Source organism: Populus euphratica, unplaced genomic scaffold (genome assembly GCF_000495115.2).
Source record: "Populus euphratica unplaced genomic scaffold, PopEup_1.0 scaffold1.1, whole genome shotgun sequence".
Taxonomy (NCBI): Eukaryota; Viridiplantae; Streptophyta; class Magnoliopsida; order Malpighiales; family Salicaceae; genus Populus; species Populus euphratica.
This window is the reverse complement of record NW_011499845.1, coordinates 8,487,838-8,502,239: the sequence shown is the minus strand read 5'-3', so window position 1 is coordinate 8,502,239 and position 14,402 is coordinate 8,487,838. Positions and strand designations below refer to the sequence as shown.

Genomic DNA, 14,402 nt, shown 5'->3' with positions numbered 1-14,402 from the left:
TTAATTTATAAGGTTTTTAAAATTTCTTTATAAATAATGAACTATGCCTCTTTATTTTTTTATGAATGTCTGTTAGATAAAAAAATCTATTATAAGTCAAGCAATACTATTACTTTTACTTTAAGCATAAAAATTTTTATATTCTAAATGAAAATTTAAAAGATTTCTCACTTTAATTTATATGAATTATTATTAAAAAATAAAAATTAGATAGTTTATGGTATGTAATAATATAATATTTAAAGAAATATTCAGAATAAAAAAATTAAATTTTCAAATTATAAATCACTAAATAAATTTAAATTTATTTAATAAAATCTCCAAATAATTTCATTTTATTATTTTTATTTTGTGATCAACTAACGAACCAACAGACCAATTATGATATAGCATGAGAAGCTTTGACCAAAGGTTAATTGCACACGAAATATAATCATTACTTGAGTATGTTTATCTGTGTCAACAAATAAAAAAATATCATAGAAGGCGACTAATAAAATGTTGCAAGTTATAATCAAGGTTGTTTGCCATTGAAAAAAAAAGTAATAGTTGTTTGCCGGTCTTAATCCTAAGACGGCATCCATTCAAAGTCTGAAGTATAAAATTTATTTTTCATGTTCCACAACCATCATAAACAATAAAATAATAATAACAATGAAAGTTGGACAAAAGAGAACATAGCTGCATCAAATGTCTGATTGTGCAGGAACTTTTGCTATTCAACATTGTCTGTCATCCTTCTGTGGAAGCATCTTTGTTTAAGCTCTGTCTTCTTTTACCATGGAGGAAAAGCCCCATATTCAAATCCCAAGAGTGAAACTGGGCAGTCAAGGATTAGAGGTAAGCTTCTCATTTTACAATTAATTTATTTTGGTCAAAGTAGATCTAAGTGCAAAAGTTTTGCTGATTTCTCTGTGTTCAGTACCTGTTGTGGGTTCTTGATCCCCAGACTAAGATAAGAGGATAAATCTTGGTACCGACAGTAGCTATAGCTCAGAAGCCTGTATCAATAAAACATTACCATAAACTTCTATTCTATTTTTTTTAATAATTTTCCAGATTAATTTCTTCACTAGTTTTATAATTTATGGAGACAGGTGAGAAATTTTCATCAGTAAACCAATAGGTGATGAAGGCTGTCATATGACCTCAAAATGAAAAAATTAGCCCCTCCTTTTCTATACTTCTGAATTGCAATGCTTTTTTTTTTTGTGAGCTAAAGAATCCAGATGTTTGTTGAATAATAAGCTGAACTTGCTCTAACAAAACTGGAGAGAAATAAAAATAAAAAATGAAAGAAAGCTGAATAATGAAGAAAGACTGTCACTTTCTTGCTGATGAAAGGATTGCGTGTATGGCATATGACGAGGATGTAGCAGTCTGGTACTTCGTGGTATTTTTATTTTCAATAATCAGCTCTTGAGCACATGTATACATGAGAGTAAATAAGAGAAAACTTCTGAAATGTTTCTAGACAACCAAGAACAATCTTGACACAGATTTTGAGACAGAAAACTGATTAAAAGTTCCACTTGACAGAGGGGCATCTTGGCTTGTGACAAACTGTAGTCAGTGCAGTGCATTGATATGTCTGGAGAAAACTTGCATCTAAGATTCATGGAGTAATAGTGAATGTTTGAACTAGAATCATCATAATTACTATCCTCAATATCAGTCTTGATGATAGTCTGAAGGACCCAAAAATCCTTGCAAACTTACAGGAATCAAAACAGCATGCATCACATTTTCCAGATTATAGTTTTTTAGATCTTGTTGGTTATATGTAATTGTAAACATGATACTGGATTAATCCTGGAGAGAGATATGAGGTAAGTTGCAAAAACATTGCTAGTCGGTCAAATGGTCATTGTTTCTTGATAACTTACTGGATTTTTTATTCATAATTAAACCAGTGGTTTCCTACCAATGGCGCCCATTGCAGGTTTCCAGATTGGGTTTTGGATGTGGGGGACTCTCTGGAATTTACAATGCACCTCTCTCCCACGAAGATGGATGCTTAATTTTGAAGGAAGTTTATTCTAGGGGTATCACTTTCTTTGACACATCGGATTTATATGGAGATCATCATGACAATGAGTTCATGATTGGAAAGGTATTTTCCCCCCCTTAAAACGCAAGTTCCTTCCTGAAATTTTAAAATAATTAGCAAGCTTCCCAGGCGATTGAAAAGAAACCATATATTATATCATATGATCATATATAATAGTACAATAGATGCATTTCAAAATGTATTATATATGATTATGACACATGAATTGTTATTATATATATATATATATATATTGTTATCTATTAAAATTGAGTCTCTCTTGCCACATTAAAGAAAAAACATTGATACCAAGTTGACAGAGAACCTCTTCAATTAAATACTTTGAATTACAATTCTTTTTAATATAAATTAATTATTTTTACTTCAATTAATTGAAAGCTCGTATCAAAAGCTTTAACTTAAGATACATATCATATTTTTTTTTTTATGCAAGATGTAAAAGCAGAAGAAAAAACATCTATGCTAGTTTTCAACTTGTTTAAAATTTTAAGACAGTGTCAGAGGTGAATTGTGTATTGTTCGAACCCTTATTATTTTTCAATTGAGCTCCTTTTTTAATAAAATTACAAAATTAAGTAATATAACAGTATTTTTTAAGAAATCAAGAATGATTAAAAATTTAAATTTGATATGCATAGAGAAAATTAAAGGTATTTTATATTTTTTAAATTTCTGTTACCTTTTTTTATGTATAGTTTCAGGATATAAATTTCCTAAATTGAATTTCAATCAATATAAAGAGAGAAGTAATATAAAGTTGGAAAAAAACATAAAATACTATAAAAATTATACAAAATTTGAGTTAAAGAATCTTGAATGGGCATGGGATTTATTACTAATTTTATTCAAACACCATTAAAAACACACAAATGAAATTACAATAATATAATCAAATCATTAAATAATATATTATATATATGAATAATCGAAAGAACTAAAATTATATCATTCCGCAACATGAGGGGGTATAACTTGTTTTTAAGGAACAGGGCACCAACACACTATATTGAAAAGAAAAAAACAGAACACAAAAAAGCGATCTAATTCTTGTTCAAGTTCACATGGGCTTAATTTGACTCTGGTAGTCTACAAGTTGAAGAAAAATTGTTCTTTTTGAGGATGTAGAGTACAAAGACACATGTTTCTAAGCTAGTTTTCCCCATTCATTTTCAGGCTTTAAAACAGCTTCCTCGAGAAAAGATTCAATTAGCAACGAAATTTGGTATTGTAAGGCTCGAAGGTTTACAGTTCATAGTCAAAGGTACCCCAGAATATGTGCGGCAATGCTGTGAAGCTAGTCTTAAGCGCCTTGGTGTGGACTACATTGATCTGTATTATCAGCATCGCGTGGACGTTTCAGTTCCAATAGAGGATACTGTAAGAGTTGTCTATAAACCATTTACAATTGTTGCAATTCCTGTTATGCCTTGCACCCCTTGGCCTTCCCGCTTATTTCCTGTCTGTTTATGGAATCAAGTGCAAAATCTTTTTAAGTAATCAACTTTGATTGCTTGCTTGGTGTTTTTACCAATCTATTCTAAGTTATCAAAAAGAAGAAGAAGAAGAAGCAACCATCAACTTCGATTGTATCTTTTTGGTAGATGGGAGAGCTGAAGAAGCTAGTACAAGAAGGAAAGATTAAGTACATTGGACTATCTGAAGCTAGTGTAGACACGATCAGGAGAGCACATGCTGTCCACCCTATAACAGCCGTGGAAATGGAGTACTCCCTATGGAGTCGTGAAATTGAAGAGGACGTACTTCCGATCTGCCGGTTTGTACTATCGAGCTCTCGATGTTCTGCATAATTTCACCAGACTCTGTTCTTTTTCGTCCATTGCAAATAAACCTTTCCTCTCTTCTCTGTCTGGCACTTGATCGAATGTGCGATGATTTTAGAATATTGAAAATAATGCAGGGCCATCACCAGTTCTTTGATCTTTTTCTGTTTCTTTTCTCAGAGAGCTTGGTATCGGGACAGTAGCATATAGCCCTCTTGGCCGGGGATTCTTTGCTGGGAAGGCAGTTGTGGAGAGCTTGCCCAATGAGAGTACACTGGTATTTTACTACAGAAATATGACTTCACACTGCATTCTTACACATAACACAAGCTGTTGTATCTTTTGGTGTCTCGTTATTTTCTTGAACCATCTGATATTCCTGCCGTAGGCTTTGCATCCGCGGTTTTCTGGAGAAAATATTGAGAAAAACAAAGTTATATATGCTCGTCTTTCTGACTTGGCCTCAAAGCATGCCTGCACTCCACCTCAACTAGCTCTGGCATGGCTTCTCCACCAGGGAGAGGACGTAATTCCAATTCCCGGTACTGCTTTAAGATTGCCATAATTGTTCATTTTATTCGTGACAGATTACACTACAAAATTGATGTCCAGCATCATATAACATGCGGTTCATTTAATGAAAACACGAGCATGAAGTAATTCTATAGTTATCGGACGATTCTTGTAGTCCTTTTTTCGTCGGATAGGAATACCTGTAATCCCTCTTAGCAATATTTTTCAGGGACAACTAAGCTGAAGAACCTTGATAACAATATTGGATCCTTGGCAGTGAAGCTAACACCAGAGGACTTGAAAGAAATTCTTGATGCTGTACCAGTTGATGAAGTGGGCGGTGAAAGGGAATACAGTGTGTTTTCTAATTACCTCTACAAGTTTGCCAATACCCCAGCCCAGTGATTTCTCACCAAAGAAACACATAAACCACTCGACTGTGCACGGCTGGAAAGATCAATGTACATGTCTGAGTCTTTACAGTTGATATCTTGTTGCTTTGAAGAACTATATAGACTGTCGTGGGACGTCTGGGCCGTTTTACGGGATTCGGAATTAGGAAACCTCTGTTTGAAGACTTCACAACGGTACAAAAGGGACAGACTTGATAGTTTCATTCTAACCCAGATTTGATACGAATAAAACAACAGAATCGCAAAGATGTTTTAGTCGAAAAAGTTTGAAAAGATCTAAGTACTGGGTTGAGTTGGGCATGGCAATGTTTCTTAAATTTTTAAAACAGGGCATTATGTATTGGTCCGAAAAAACATCCTCCTTCCTTTCTTCCTCTTTTTTTCTATATTTTCCTTTCATTTTCTTCAGGTTGTTTTTTCTCCTAAACACTCTTCTTCTTCTTTTCACCCTGACACTATCACGGCGATTCCATACATAAACATACCGGGATCTAAAACAGGTGACCTGGATAGTAAAACGCTGGGTTTTTTTGACTAATCTAGCAACTTTGTTTCAGTATTTTTTAAAGATCCATGATTCAATCTTGTTGACACGATATAATTTAAGTGAAGTGACTCAATCAAAATAGTAAAAGAGTGAGAAAGGTTAAAATTGGTACTGTATTTGATTAACTGCAGCTGCATTTAACGATAAAGTATTTTTTATTAAGAAATGTATTAAAATAATATTTTTAATTTTTAAAAATTATTTTTAATATTAGTGTATCAAAATAATATAAAAAATAAAAAATATATTAATTTAAAATAAAAAATAAATTTTAAATTTTTTTAAAATATTTTTAAAATATAAAAACAACCTGTACAAAATATAAAATATAATGTAGTATATCTGATGCTCAGGAAAGTGCATCCACTGAAATAAAGAAAAAAGAACCATGCATTTGACTATAGTCTTTAGAAATCATGCCAACACACCAATGGTTTCAGCTTGTACTGATGATAATTAGAGGGCAGGACAAAATGCAAATAAACTCGTTTGTTATAGAAAATACATTAAAATAATTAGTGATGTAATTGAGAAGATAATTTAATTAAGATAATAATTAAAAAAACTTAATAATAAAATGAATGAGGGCTAAATTTGAAAAATAAAAAAATAATAATCAAATGAAGGTTAAATTAAAAAAAATCCAACTCTGTAAATTATTTAAAATAAAAAATAGCAATAAAAAAATATAAATCAAATATGAAAGAAAAAAAACTAAAGGAATATTTTGAAAATAGGTTGAGAAAGGCTTTGAAATCAAAAAAGCCACTAGAGCAAAACCTGATCTTTTTTGTACAAGTGCCACTCATTAATGGAGGAGATGCTATGAGGAATAAAATGCTATTGTAGTTGTATTTTGATCTTCATATGTGTCAGATAAAGATCGTAGAAGCATTCCCATATTTTTAGATGAACGTGACGGCCTACCCATTTTTAGAATTAATTAATATGTTATATATGTCTAAATAATAAACCATCAATAATCAACCTAGATAACAAGAAGAAAATCAAATGGAAAAGACATTAAAAATTTCTGACCCAAAATAAAAAGTTTAATCCGAGAACATTTTGGTGATTGTATTGTGTATCTGTAATGGAAAAACAATAACACCCATTCAAGTGTTGAATAGCGAATTCTAAAGGTGGTTTTGAAAGAGTCAAGATCAAAAGAACCTTAGTTCAACTCATTAAGTTGATTTGTGAGTTCATGATTTTTGTTTTTATAAGTTAACTCAGTATCTGATTCTTATAATTGGGTTCTCTTTAGTTTTTTGAATGTCAAGATTTGAGAGCATTTAAAGTGAACTAATGATTTCTTGAGAAGAGAGAAAATAATAAATAATTTGTAGAACAATTTTATGGGAATTGGAATTAAAATCTATAGAATTGGAATTAAGAGAATTAGAGACAAATGAAAGGGGAGTTGATGAAGGGAACAAAAAAAAAAAAAGAGAGAATATGAAGGAGAATTTTAAAGACAAGATAAGAAAGCAAAGCAATATAAGTTTATGATGTTCATCACATAATTTCTGTGGAATGCAAAGCAATAGTATAGGTTTTTTAGTCTCCAATTCTGGATCCATTACATGAAAAATAGTTAAAATAAGATTTAATCTTGAATTAAATGAGTTTATTCTAATTGATTAAAAAAATTTAGGATATTGTTTATATAAAATAATAAATACAAAGTTAATTTGATCATTTCGATTTAAAACTTTTGATTCATCAAAAATAGTTTCTATAATTCCTAGAATAATAAAAACAGAGTGTAAAATTAAATAAATTACAGGATAATTAGGATAATTTTCTTTTTAAGAAATATTTTTACATAAAATATTTATATTGTGCTATAAATCACAATAATACTTTTACTTAAAATTTGATAAAACTTAAAATTTTAATTATGGAGTTTTTATATCATAAAAGGCAAATATAAAAAGAAGAAAGAATCATAAGCATCATAACTTTTTCTTTTTTGTTACTATTAATATTTTGAACGTGTCAAATTAATGAGGTAAAATCGTGGCTGAGTCCAGTTCGACTGCTATGCCGTGGTCCCAGAACAACACTGGCCTCAGATTCTTAAATGGGGTGGAGATCCACTAGTGACTGTGAAGAGGCCACGTAACCAACTTGATCATGTGAAGACAGCCGAAGCCACGTGATCCAATCAGCTTTTTAATTAGATATAGATGACGTGGAAGCAAAATGCCCTCTCCTCTCTTCCCCCATCGGCTATATAACAGCCTACCAAACCACTGTCTGATGCATTAATTATTTATCACTACAAAGCAAATAGCTCCAGCTTCAACTCACCGGTGGTGATATCTCTTAGTGAATCTTGCCTCTAGCATTAGAATAGCTTTCACAGTTTAGACATTGATTAAGTTTCTTGATCACCGATCGAGTGATAAACATTGTACTAAGTGATGGCCACATCAACAGTCATGCAGACCGTCCTTGCATCTCCGGTAGCCAGTAGCCTGGTGAAAAACCGGTCTCGAGTCAGCAACTTGTTTTCTGCTACGTATGTGCCACGACTACGTGGCGGTGCTAGCAAACGGGTGCAGTGCAAGGCCGAGTTGGTGAGTTTGGATTCTATTTTGACTTCCTTTGTATATAGTTTAGGTGATGGTTCTTAGGATTGTGTTAACATTTGATTCAATTTGCAGGATGACCAGAAGATGTCAGCAGAGCCAAGTCCTGCACCTAAGCCAAAGGTACAGGATTAATTATACGGCATGAGTTATTTCGGAAATGTTTAATTTTAACAATTTAAGTAGAGCATGGACTTTTTGATTGCATTTATATATACTTACGCACTTCTAATGTAAACGCACGCATGATGATGATTAACAGGTCAGCACAAAATTCGCTGATGTGTTGGCATTTAGCGGACCCGCACCAGAGAGGATCAATGGCAGGCTTGCCATGATAGGCTTTGTCGCTGCAATGGCAGTGGAACTGTCCAAGGGCCCAGACCTTTTTTCTCAGATATCTAACGGTGGAGGCTCGTGGTTCGTCGGAACAAGTATTCTGCTCTCTGTCGCGTCTTTGATCCCGCTATTCAAAGGGGTCAGCGTGGAATCCAAGTCAGACGGCGTAATGACATCTGATGCTGAGATGTGGAACGGTAGATTTGCCATGTTGGGTTTGGTTGCGTTGGCCTTGACCGAGTTTGTCTCGGGTAGAACGCTTCTGTAGTTTCTGTTTTGTGTATCATTCAAGCTTATATGACAACATGGATATATAAGATTAATTTTCAATCATCTATAGAACTTACAAATAATGCTTCTGTAAATTTTGCTTCTTCTTTATGTGATGCCATCTATAGTGAAGTTGGAGTAGGTAAACTCTCAAACTAATAATATTTCGGACTTGTAACCAATCACGCATCTTTCTTGCGGCAACCGATTACAATGTTTGACCAACTACACTTAATGAAAATGGTAGACAGAAACCCGATAACCATCCAGTTTAGGTCATTTAAAAATCGCTATTCCTTTGCCAGTTACAAAATATATTTACAAACTGTAATACCAAAAATTCACTTCTACTCAGATTCCCAACCGGTATATCTCAAATGATATATACATGATTAAAAAAAAATTCAGTAGTGAAATGCACATAGAACAGAAGTCCAATTGAACTGGGAGCATAGAGAACTACTTGCTGGTCAACAAATTTTCTTGTCTAACCAAATCCAACACCGTGAAAGAAGACACAAGATAAATGAATTATGGTTTCATACCCTTTAGATTTATATAGATCTGATTAAAATTTTATATAAATCTGATAAAATTTCATCATTCATCAGGCTAAGGAGGGTAAAGTTGTTTTCAATTGCGGGGTTCTGTGGGATTCAAAAAAGCAATGCGTGAAGGATTGAAAGGAAAAGAATAATGCATATGCTAAAGTGAGGTCGCTGATTGAATTGAAAAGTTGGGTTTCATTGATGGAATTATTATCAGGATTAAGGTTTTTTTTTTTTTTTTATTAAGAAGAGGGATTTGAGTGTGGATTTTACAGAGATTGGTGTGCCAATGTTGGCATTATTACTAGGGTTTTTTTTTTATAGTGGATTTTATAGAGATTAGCGTGCCTTGATCAGGTGTTGTTTATGGAGTTTTAAAGACAAAATTTAAGATTGTTTCGAAAGAAAAATCATTTGTTCGTGAATATAGAGACTAATATGAAAGGTTTTTTCAAGATCTTAAGATATAGAATAAAAATAAATAGAGAAAGGGTAAAAGTAAAATTAATGATCTGCATTAATTTACATTCAAAGCATAATCTTTACTTTTGTTTTTGCGTCCAAACTTATTTTCTCCATTTCCTCTGTTTTCTTTCGGAGTATTTATGTTTTTCTCTCTATTTCTTTGCTCTTCAAAGGTGACCCCTAAAATCTACCAACTAAAGAAGAAGCTCTACATGGTGTAGATCTACATCTAGTTGACAATAAAGCATTCCTTGGTTGTGCAAATATGCATCTCTTCTTCTTGCTAAAAAACTTCATTATATCTGGATAATAAAAGTTGGCTGGATCTTTGACATTATTATTTTAGCCTAAAAATTTAGTGGTTTTCTTGTGCTCTGAAAGTCAATGAGCTTTTAGAAAACAACAGTAGAAAGATTCATGTTAGGCTTGAGTGGTGGCTAAATTGGTGCTTTAATAGAGGAGATTTATTAGGTTTAGTTGGCTAGATTCTAGAGGGAGAAAATGAAGAACAAGGTTTTGGACTTTATGATTTGAAGATGAGGATTTGAAAAGTTGAAGTAACATACGATGTGTTTGTTAAAATGCTTCACAAGATTTCAAGCTCTGAATACATGCTATATTTATTGGCTAGCCATTTTTCATTTAAGGATATTTTTATTATTTTGATATTCTACCTGTTATTTAGTCATTAAAAAAAAATATAGATCCAATCTTATAAATAATTAAATTTTTTTTGTTGATATTTTCTAGCCTCATGTAACATATAAAGTTCAAAATACTTTCTATAATTTCCAAAACTATAAAGCCATCGTGTAAAATAGAGTAAATTATAGAATATTTAAGATTATTTTTTTTATTGTTTTTTTGTATATTTTACTCAATTTAGTAGATTTTAATAAAGTTAAGCAAACAAAATATCTAACCTAGTGATGTAGATAAAAGCACACTAAAACAATAACAAACACATGAAGAGAGACTCAATTAGGGTTGAAACTTATTTTATTTGTGAAATAATAATTTAACCAAGTATGCTTTCTAAAGAGATTTATAATGCTTTTTTATAGGTTAAAAAAATGACCTAAACTAGAAAATTAAAATTAAAATCCTAACATGTAAAGGAGATTAACACAAAATCCAAAAATATCTAGTAAAAATAAAAATAATCCAAACAACACTTTTTAGACCTAATATTGGGATATTTAATGGTCTAGTAAGTAATGTATTAGATTTTATAAAAAGAATAGCACGAAGAATCTCTTATAAAATTTGAATCCAATACAACGGTAAGATCTTCTATAATTATAATTTTAAGCTATTATCTTAGTCTGGCCTGAACAAGTCTTTTTTGAACAAGTCTTTTTTGGACCGAGACTTGTCCTATTAATTCATGAAAAAATATATTAAGTCATGCATATAATTTGTTTTATAAAAATCTTTATATAATTGCTTTGAACCCTGATCTTTGCAAATCTACCTATATCATTCTCTCTGAGTCCGGAAAAACTCATCCTTGAGTTTGGTAATAACCATATCACTATCATCCATCATTTTTAGACTTGTGTCATGCAATCAACTTAGATAAAGTAAGGAAAAAAATAATTTTCAAAACACTATACTTTATCTTGACAAAACCACCACTCATTGTAAGTAACTTATTCCATAGTAGACCTTTGCCCTCTTCACCTACTTCACATTCTTTTTTTTTTATTCTTATTCTCTATAAGTATATATATAAAAAAATTATTTTTATTTTTATCTTCAACAATGACCTCCTCTTTATGGGATTGTTACATGTTTCCTTGTTATATAATAAGGGTATTTGTATACTTGTTATAGCAAGGGTATTTGTATACAACTTCCATCATACATGACATTTCTTTCATGTTGTTATAGTTTGTCTAAAAATATATGATACACATCTATAGCCACCATGTCATACCAAACATTATTAAAATATATAATCTAGCTTATGGAAAACAAAATAAAATAGCCTTTTTCTATTATTACCTTGTTGTTTTCATTCAAGCACTTTAGTTTTTAATGGATGAAGAGTTTTTTTAAGTTAAGCTGTAATTTTTTTTACCACTTGAACTAACACTATATTCTCGTAATTACCACTAATAATGATTAGATTATATATCTTGTTGTTAACAGTACACGTTATTTTGAAGATTTTAGAATACAACCAATTCTATCCTTAATCATTATTGGGTGACACATGATTTTTTAGATAACTAGTGTAATATTACTATTCCTATTTAAAGTCTTTTCACTGTTGTTAGAGTCATTTTGTTTATTTGCATGATTGCTTCTGCGTTTGAAGCAACCACAGTAAAGCATCTATTTGGTAAACACAAAAACACAATTTATTTTTTATGGGATCCATTGAATTTTGCATTTAAAACGCAGTAAAAATGAAGTAGCTCTCAACTGTTTTTCTTCCTTGCACTGTTCATTAAAGTGAACAATGCATTTGTTTTTTGAAAAAACAGTGTAGTGAATTGATTTCACTCATACTGTTCATGTGAACATGAACAATAATTAAAAAAAAAAACTAGTTTAGAGTGAATTAAATTTTCTCGCATTGTAATCTTAATTTTATTAATGATAATATTGTATCTAATTTTATTCACGCTAAAAAAATCATGAAAATTATAGTTCTTGTCAGGTGATTTTTTACGTAATGAAATTGTAGATAGTTTAATGGAATAAAAAAAATATTTTATATAAATTATTATCTATTTCATGATGTAATAGTAGTAGTTAAATCTATAATATTTAAATTTAAAACCATATATATATATATATTCAATTTAAAAAGTATTTTTAACCAAATATATTAAATTATTTTTTATTCAACCTCAATTTCATTTGTAGTTTTAACCAAACATATATTTTTCCAGACCAATTTTAACTAAAAATGTTTTTTTATAAAATAATTTTTTTCAAATCATAACCACAACAATTACCATAATACCAAACATACTTTAAATAAGATTAGCCATATTATTTGTAGCTTCCTTTGTCAACATAACTTTTTTCTACATAATTTTATGGTTTATTAATGCATTCTCATTAGCTTGATGTCTTAACACACTATGACAATAACAACAAATCCTGGAAACTAAACCGAAACTATGACTTGATATCTATTTGTTTTAACATGGGAAACCTTTGGTACAAGTTTTGGGCATGGCCAAATGGAAGGAAGTGTTCTTTTAGTTTCTTTTTCATTTTTTCTAAATCCCTATTTTCTACTTTTCTTGCCTCTCTCGTTTCCCTTTTTAACTATTCTCGCTAAGCAAAAACTCTACCTTTTAATCTAATCACAATCAACATCCCTCACATCTATTTGAGGAACTCTTTATATTAAAAAAATTATTTTACTCTATTCATTTGTTTTATGAAATCCTTTACTTGTGAGGTTTTCGAGAATTCAAGGATTTTAATGTAAAATAATTTTTTTTTAAATTTATTCCTTTTCTAATTAAGAGGTTACATTTTATGATCATGCCATTAGTTTTTAGTATTGGCTAGAACCCATGATTACTCTTTTAATTTTTGTTTTATAAATCCTTATTCTCTAACCTATGAGTTAACTTTGTGATCTATCTTTGAATGTTCTTCGTGATGAACTTCTTGATATTTCTCTTTCAAGAAGGCTTCTTTTTATCTTATCTTTAACCATGTCTTGATCTATGACATCTTTTTACCATTGTAAATAATAGCACATAACAAGCAACAAATTTTTAAGTAATTACAACACATAAAGGTTAATTTGATCATTTCAATTGATTTAAAATATTTGGTTAATTAAGAATAATTTTAGTAATTCTTAAAATAATAAAAGCAAAATATAAAATTAAGTAAACTATACAATACTGAAGATAATTTTCTCTTTAAAAAATGCTTTTACATAAAATATTTGTATTGTTCTATAAATCACATACTTACTTTTGTTTAAAATTTTATAAAACTGAAAATTTTAATTATGGAGTATTTATAACATAAAAAAACAATCATAAGCATTATAAATTTTTTATCTTAGTAATTGTGAATATCTGAACTAGTTTAAATATATTTTAATTAATTTTTTAATTTTTTAAAATTAATAATTAAATAAATCTATAATAATTTCAAAATTTATATCAATCAAACCAACAATATTAAGACAGCAAAATAATTCACATACTTTAACCCCTGTCCATCTTCAGGAAGAGAAGTGACGATCTCACGCCCGCTTCCTAGCTAAAGAGTAGAGTCCACTCCCTTGCCTTCCGGCTGATTCAATATGAGATGATCATTTCTTGAATACGAATTCAGCCCTCACGCGCAAATATCGAACCGAGCGAGTTCATCATATACGCTGTCCCTTATCGGTGCCAGCCCATCGATGACATGCCTTGATTGTTCCCTTTCGTTCCCAGGCACACGCGCTGGATGCGGACATTGAATGTCCTCACCGATCAACCGCGCTTTTAACTGGTCCCTTGTGAGATGACTTTTCTAGATCAAAATGGCAGGAGTTGGGTCCTGACATGTGCCTACTGAAATACCTAGCAAACATCATAAGTTTTTTTTTTATTACTATTGATATTGGTTTGTCAGGTTATGTGATTGAACGTGTCAAATTAATGCGGTTAAATCGTGGCTGAGTCCAGTACGGTTACTATGCCGTGGTCGCTGCTCAGCTGAAAAACCTAGAACAACATTGGCCGCAGATTCTTAAATGGGGTGGGGATCCACTAGTGACTGTGGGGAGGCCACGTAACCCACTTGACCATGTGAAGACAGCCGAAGCCACGTGATCCAATCAGCCTTTTCATTAGATATAGATGACGTGGAAGCAAAATGCCCT

At 31.1% G+C, this 14,402-nt stretch overlaps 2 protein-coding genes across 2 annotated transcripts; both read left to right on the top strand.

Moving 5' to 3' along the window:
• Positions 1–753: 753 nt before the first annotated feature.
• On the top strand, positions 754–5,036 carry LOC105127558 (perakine reductase-like). Its single transcript, XM_011028907.1, has 7 exons — positions 754–840; positions 1,943–2,113; positions 3,245–3,448; positions 3,673–3,845; positions 4,033–4,129; positions 4,241–4,394; positions 4,595–5,036. Exons 1-7 carry the CDS (start codon positions 781–783, stop codon positions 4,768–4,770), a joined length of 1,035 nt encoding a protein of 344 aa, XP_011027209.1. The 5' UTR covers positions 754–780; the 3' UTR covers positions 4,771–5,036.
• Positions 5,037–7,601: 2,565 nt separating this feature from the next.
• Positions 7,602–8,561, top strand: LOC105127525 (early light-induced protein 1, chloroplastic-like). The gene is made up of 3 exons (XM_011028867.1): positions 7,602–7,910; positions 7,998–8,045; positions 8,185–8,561. Exons 1-3 carry the CDS (start codon positions 7,755–7,757, stop codon positions 8,527–8,529), a joined length of 549 nt encoding a protein of 182 aa, XP_011027169.1. The 5' UTR covers positions 7,602–7,754; the 3' UTR covers positions 8,530–8,561.
• Positions 8,562–14,402: the final 5,841 nt, after the last annotated feature.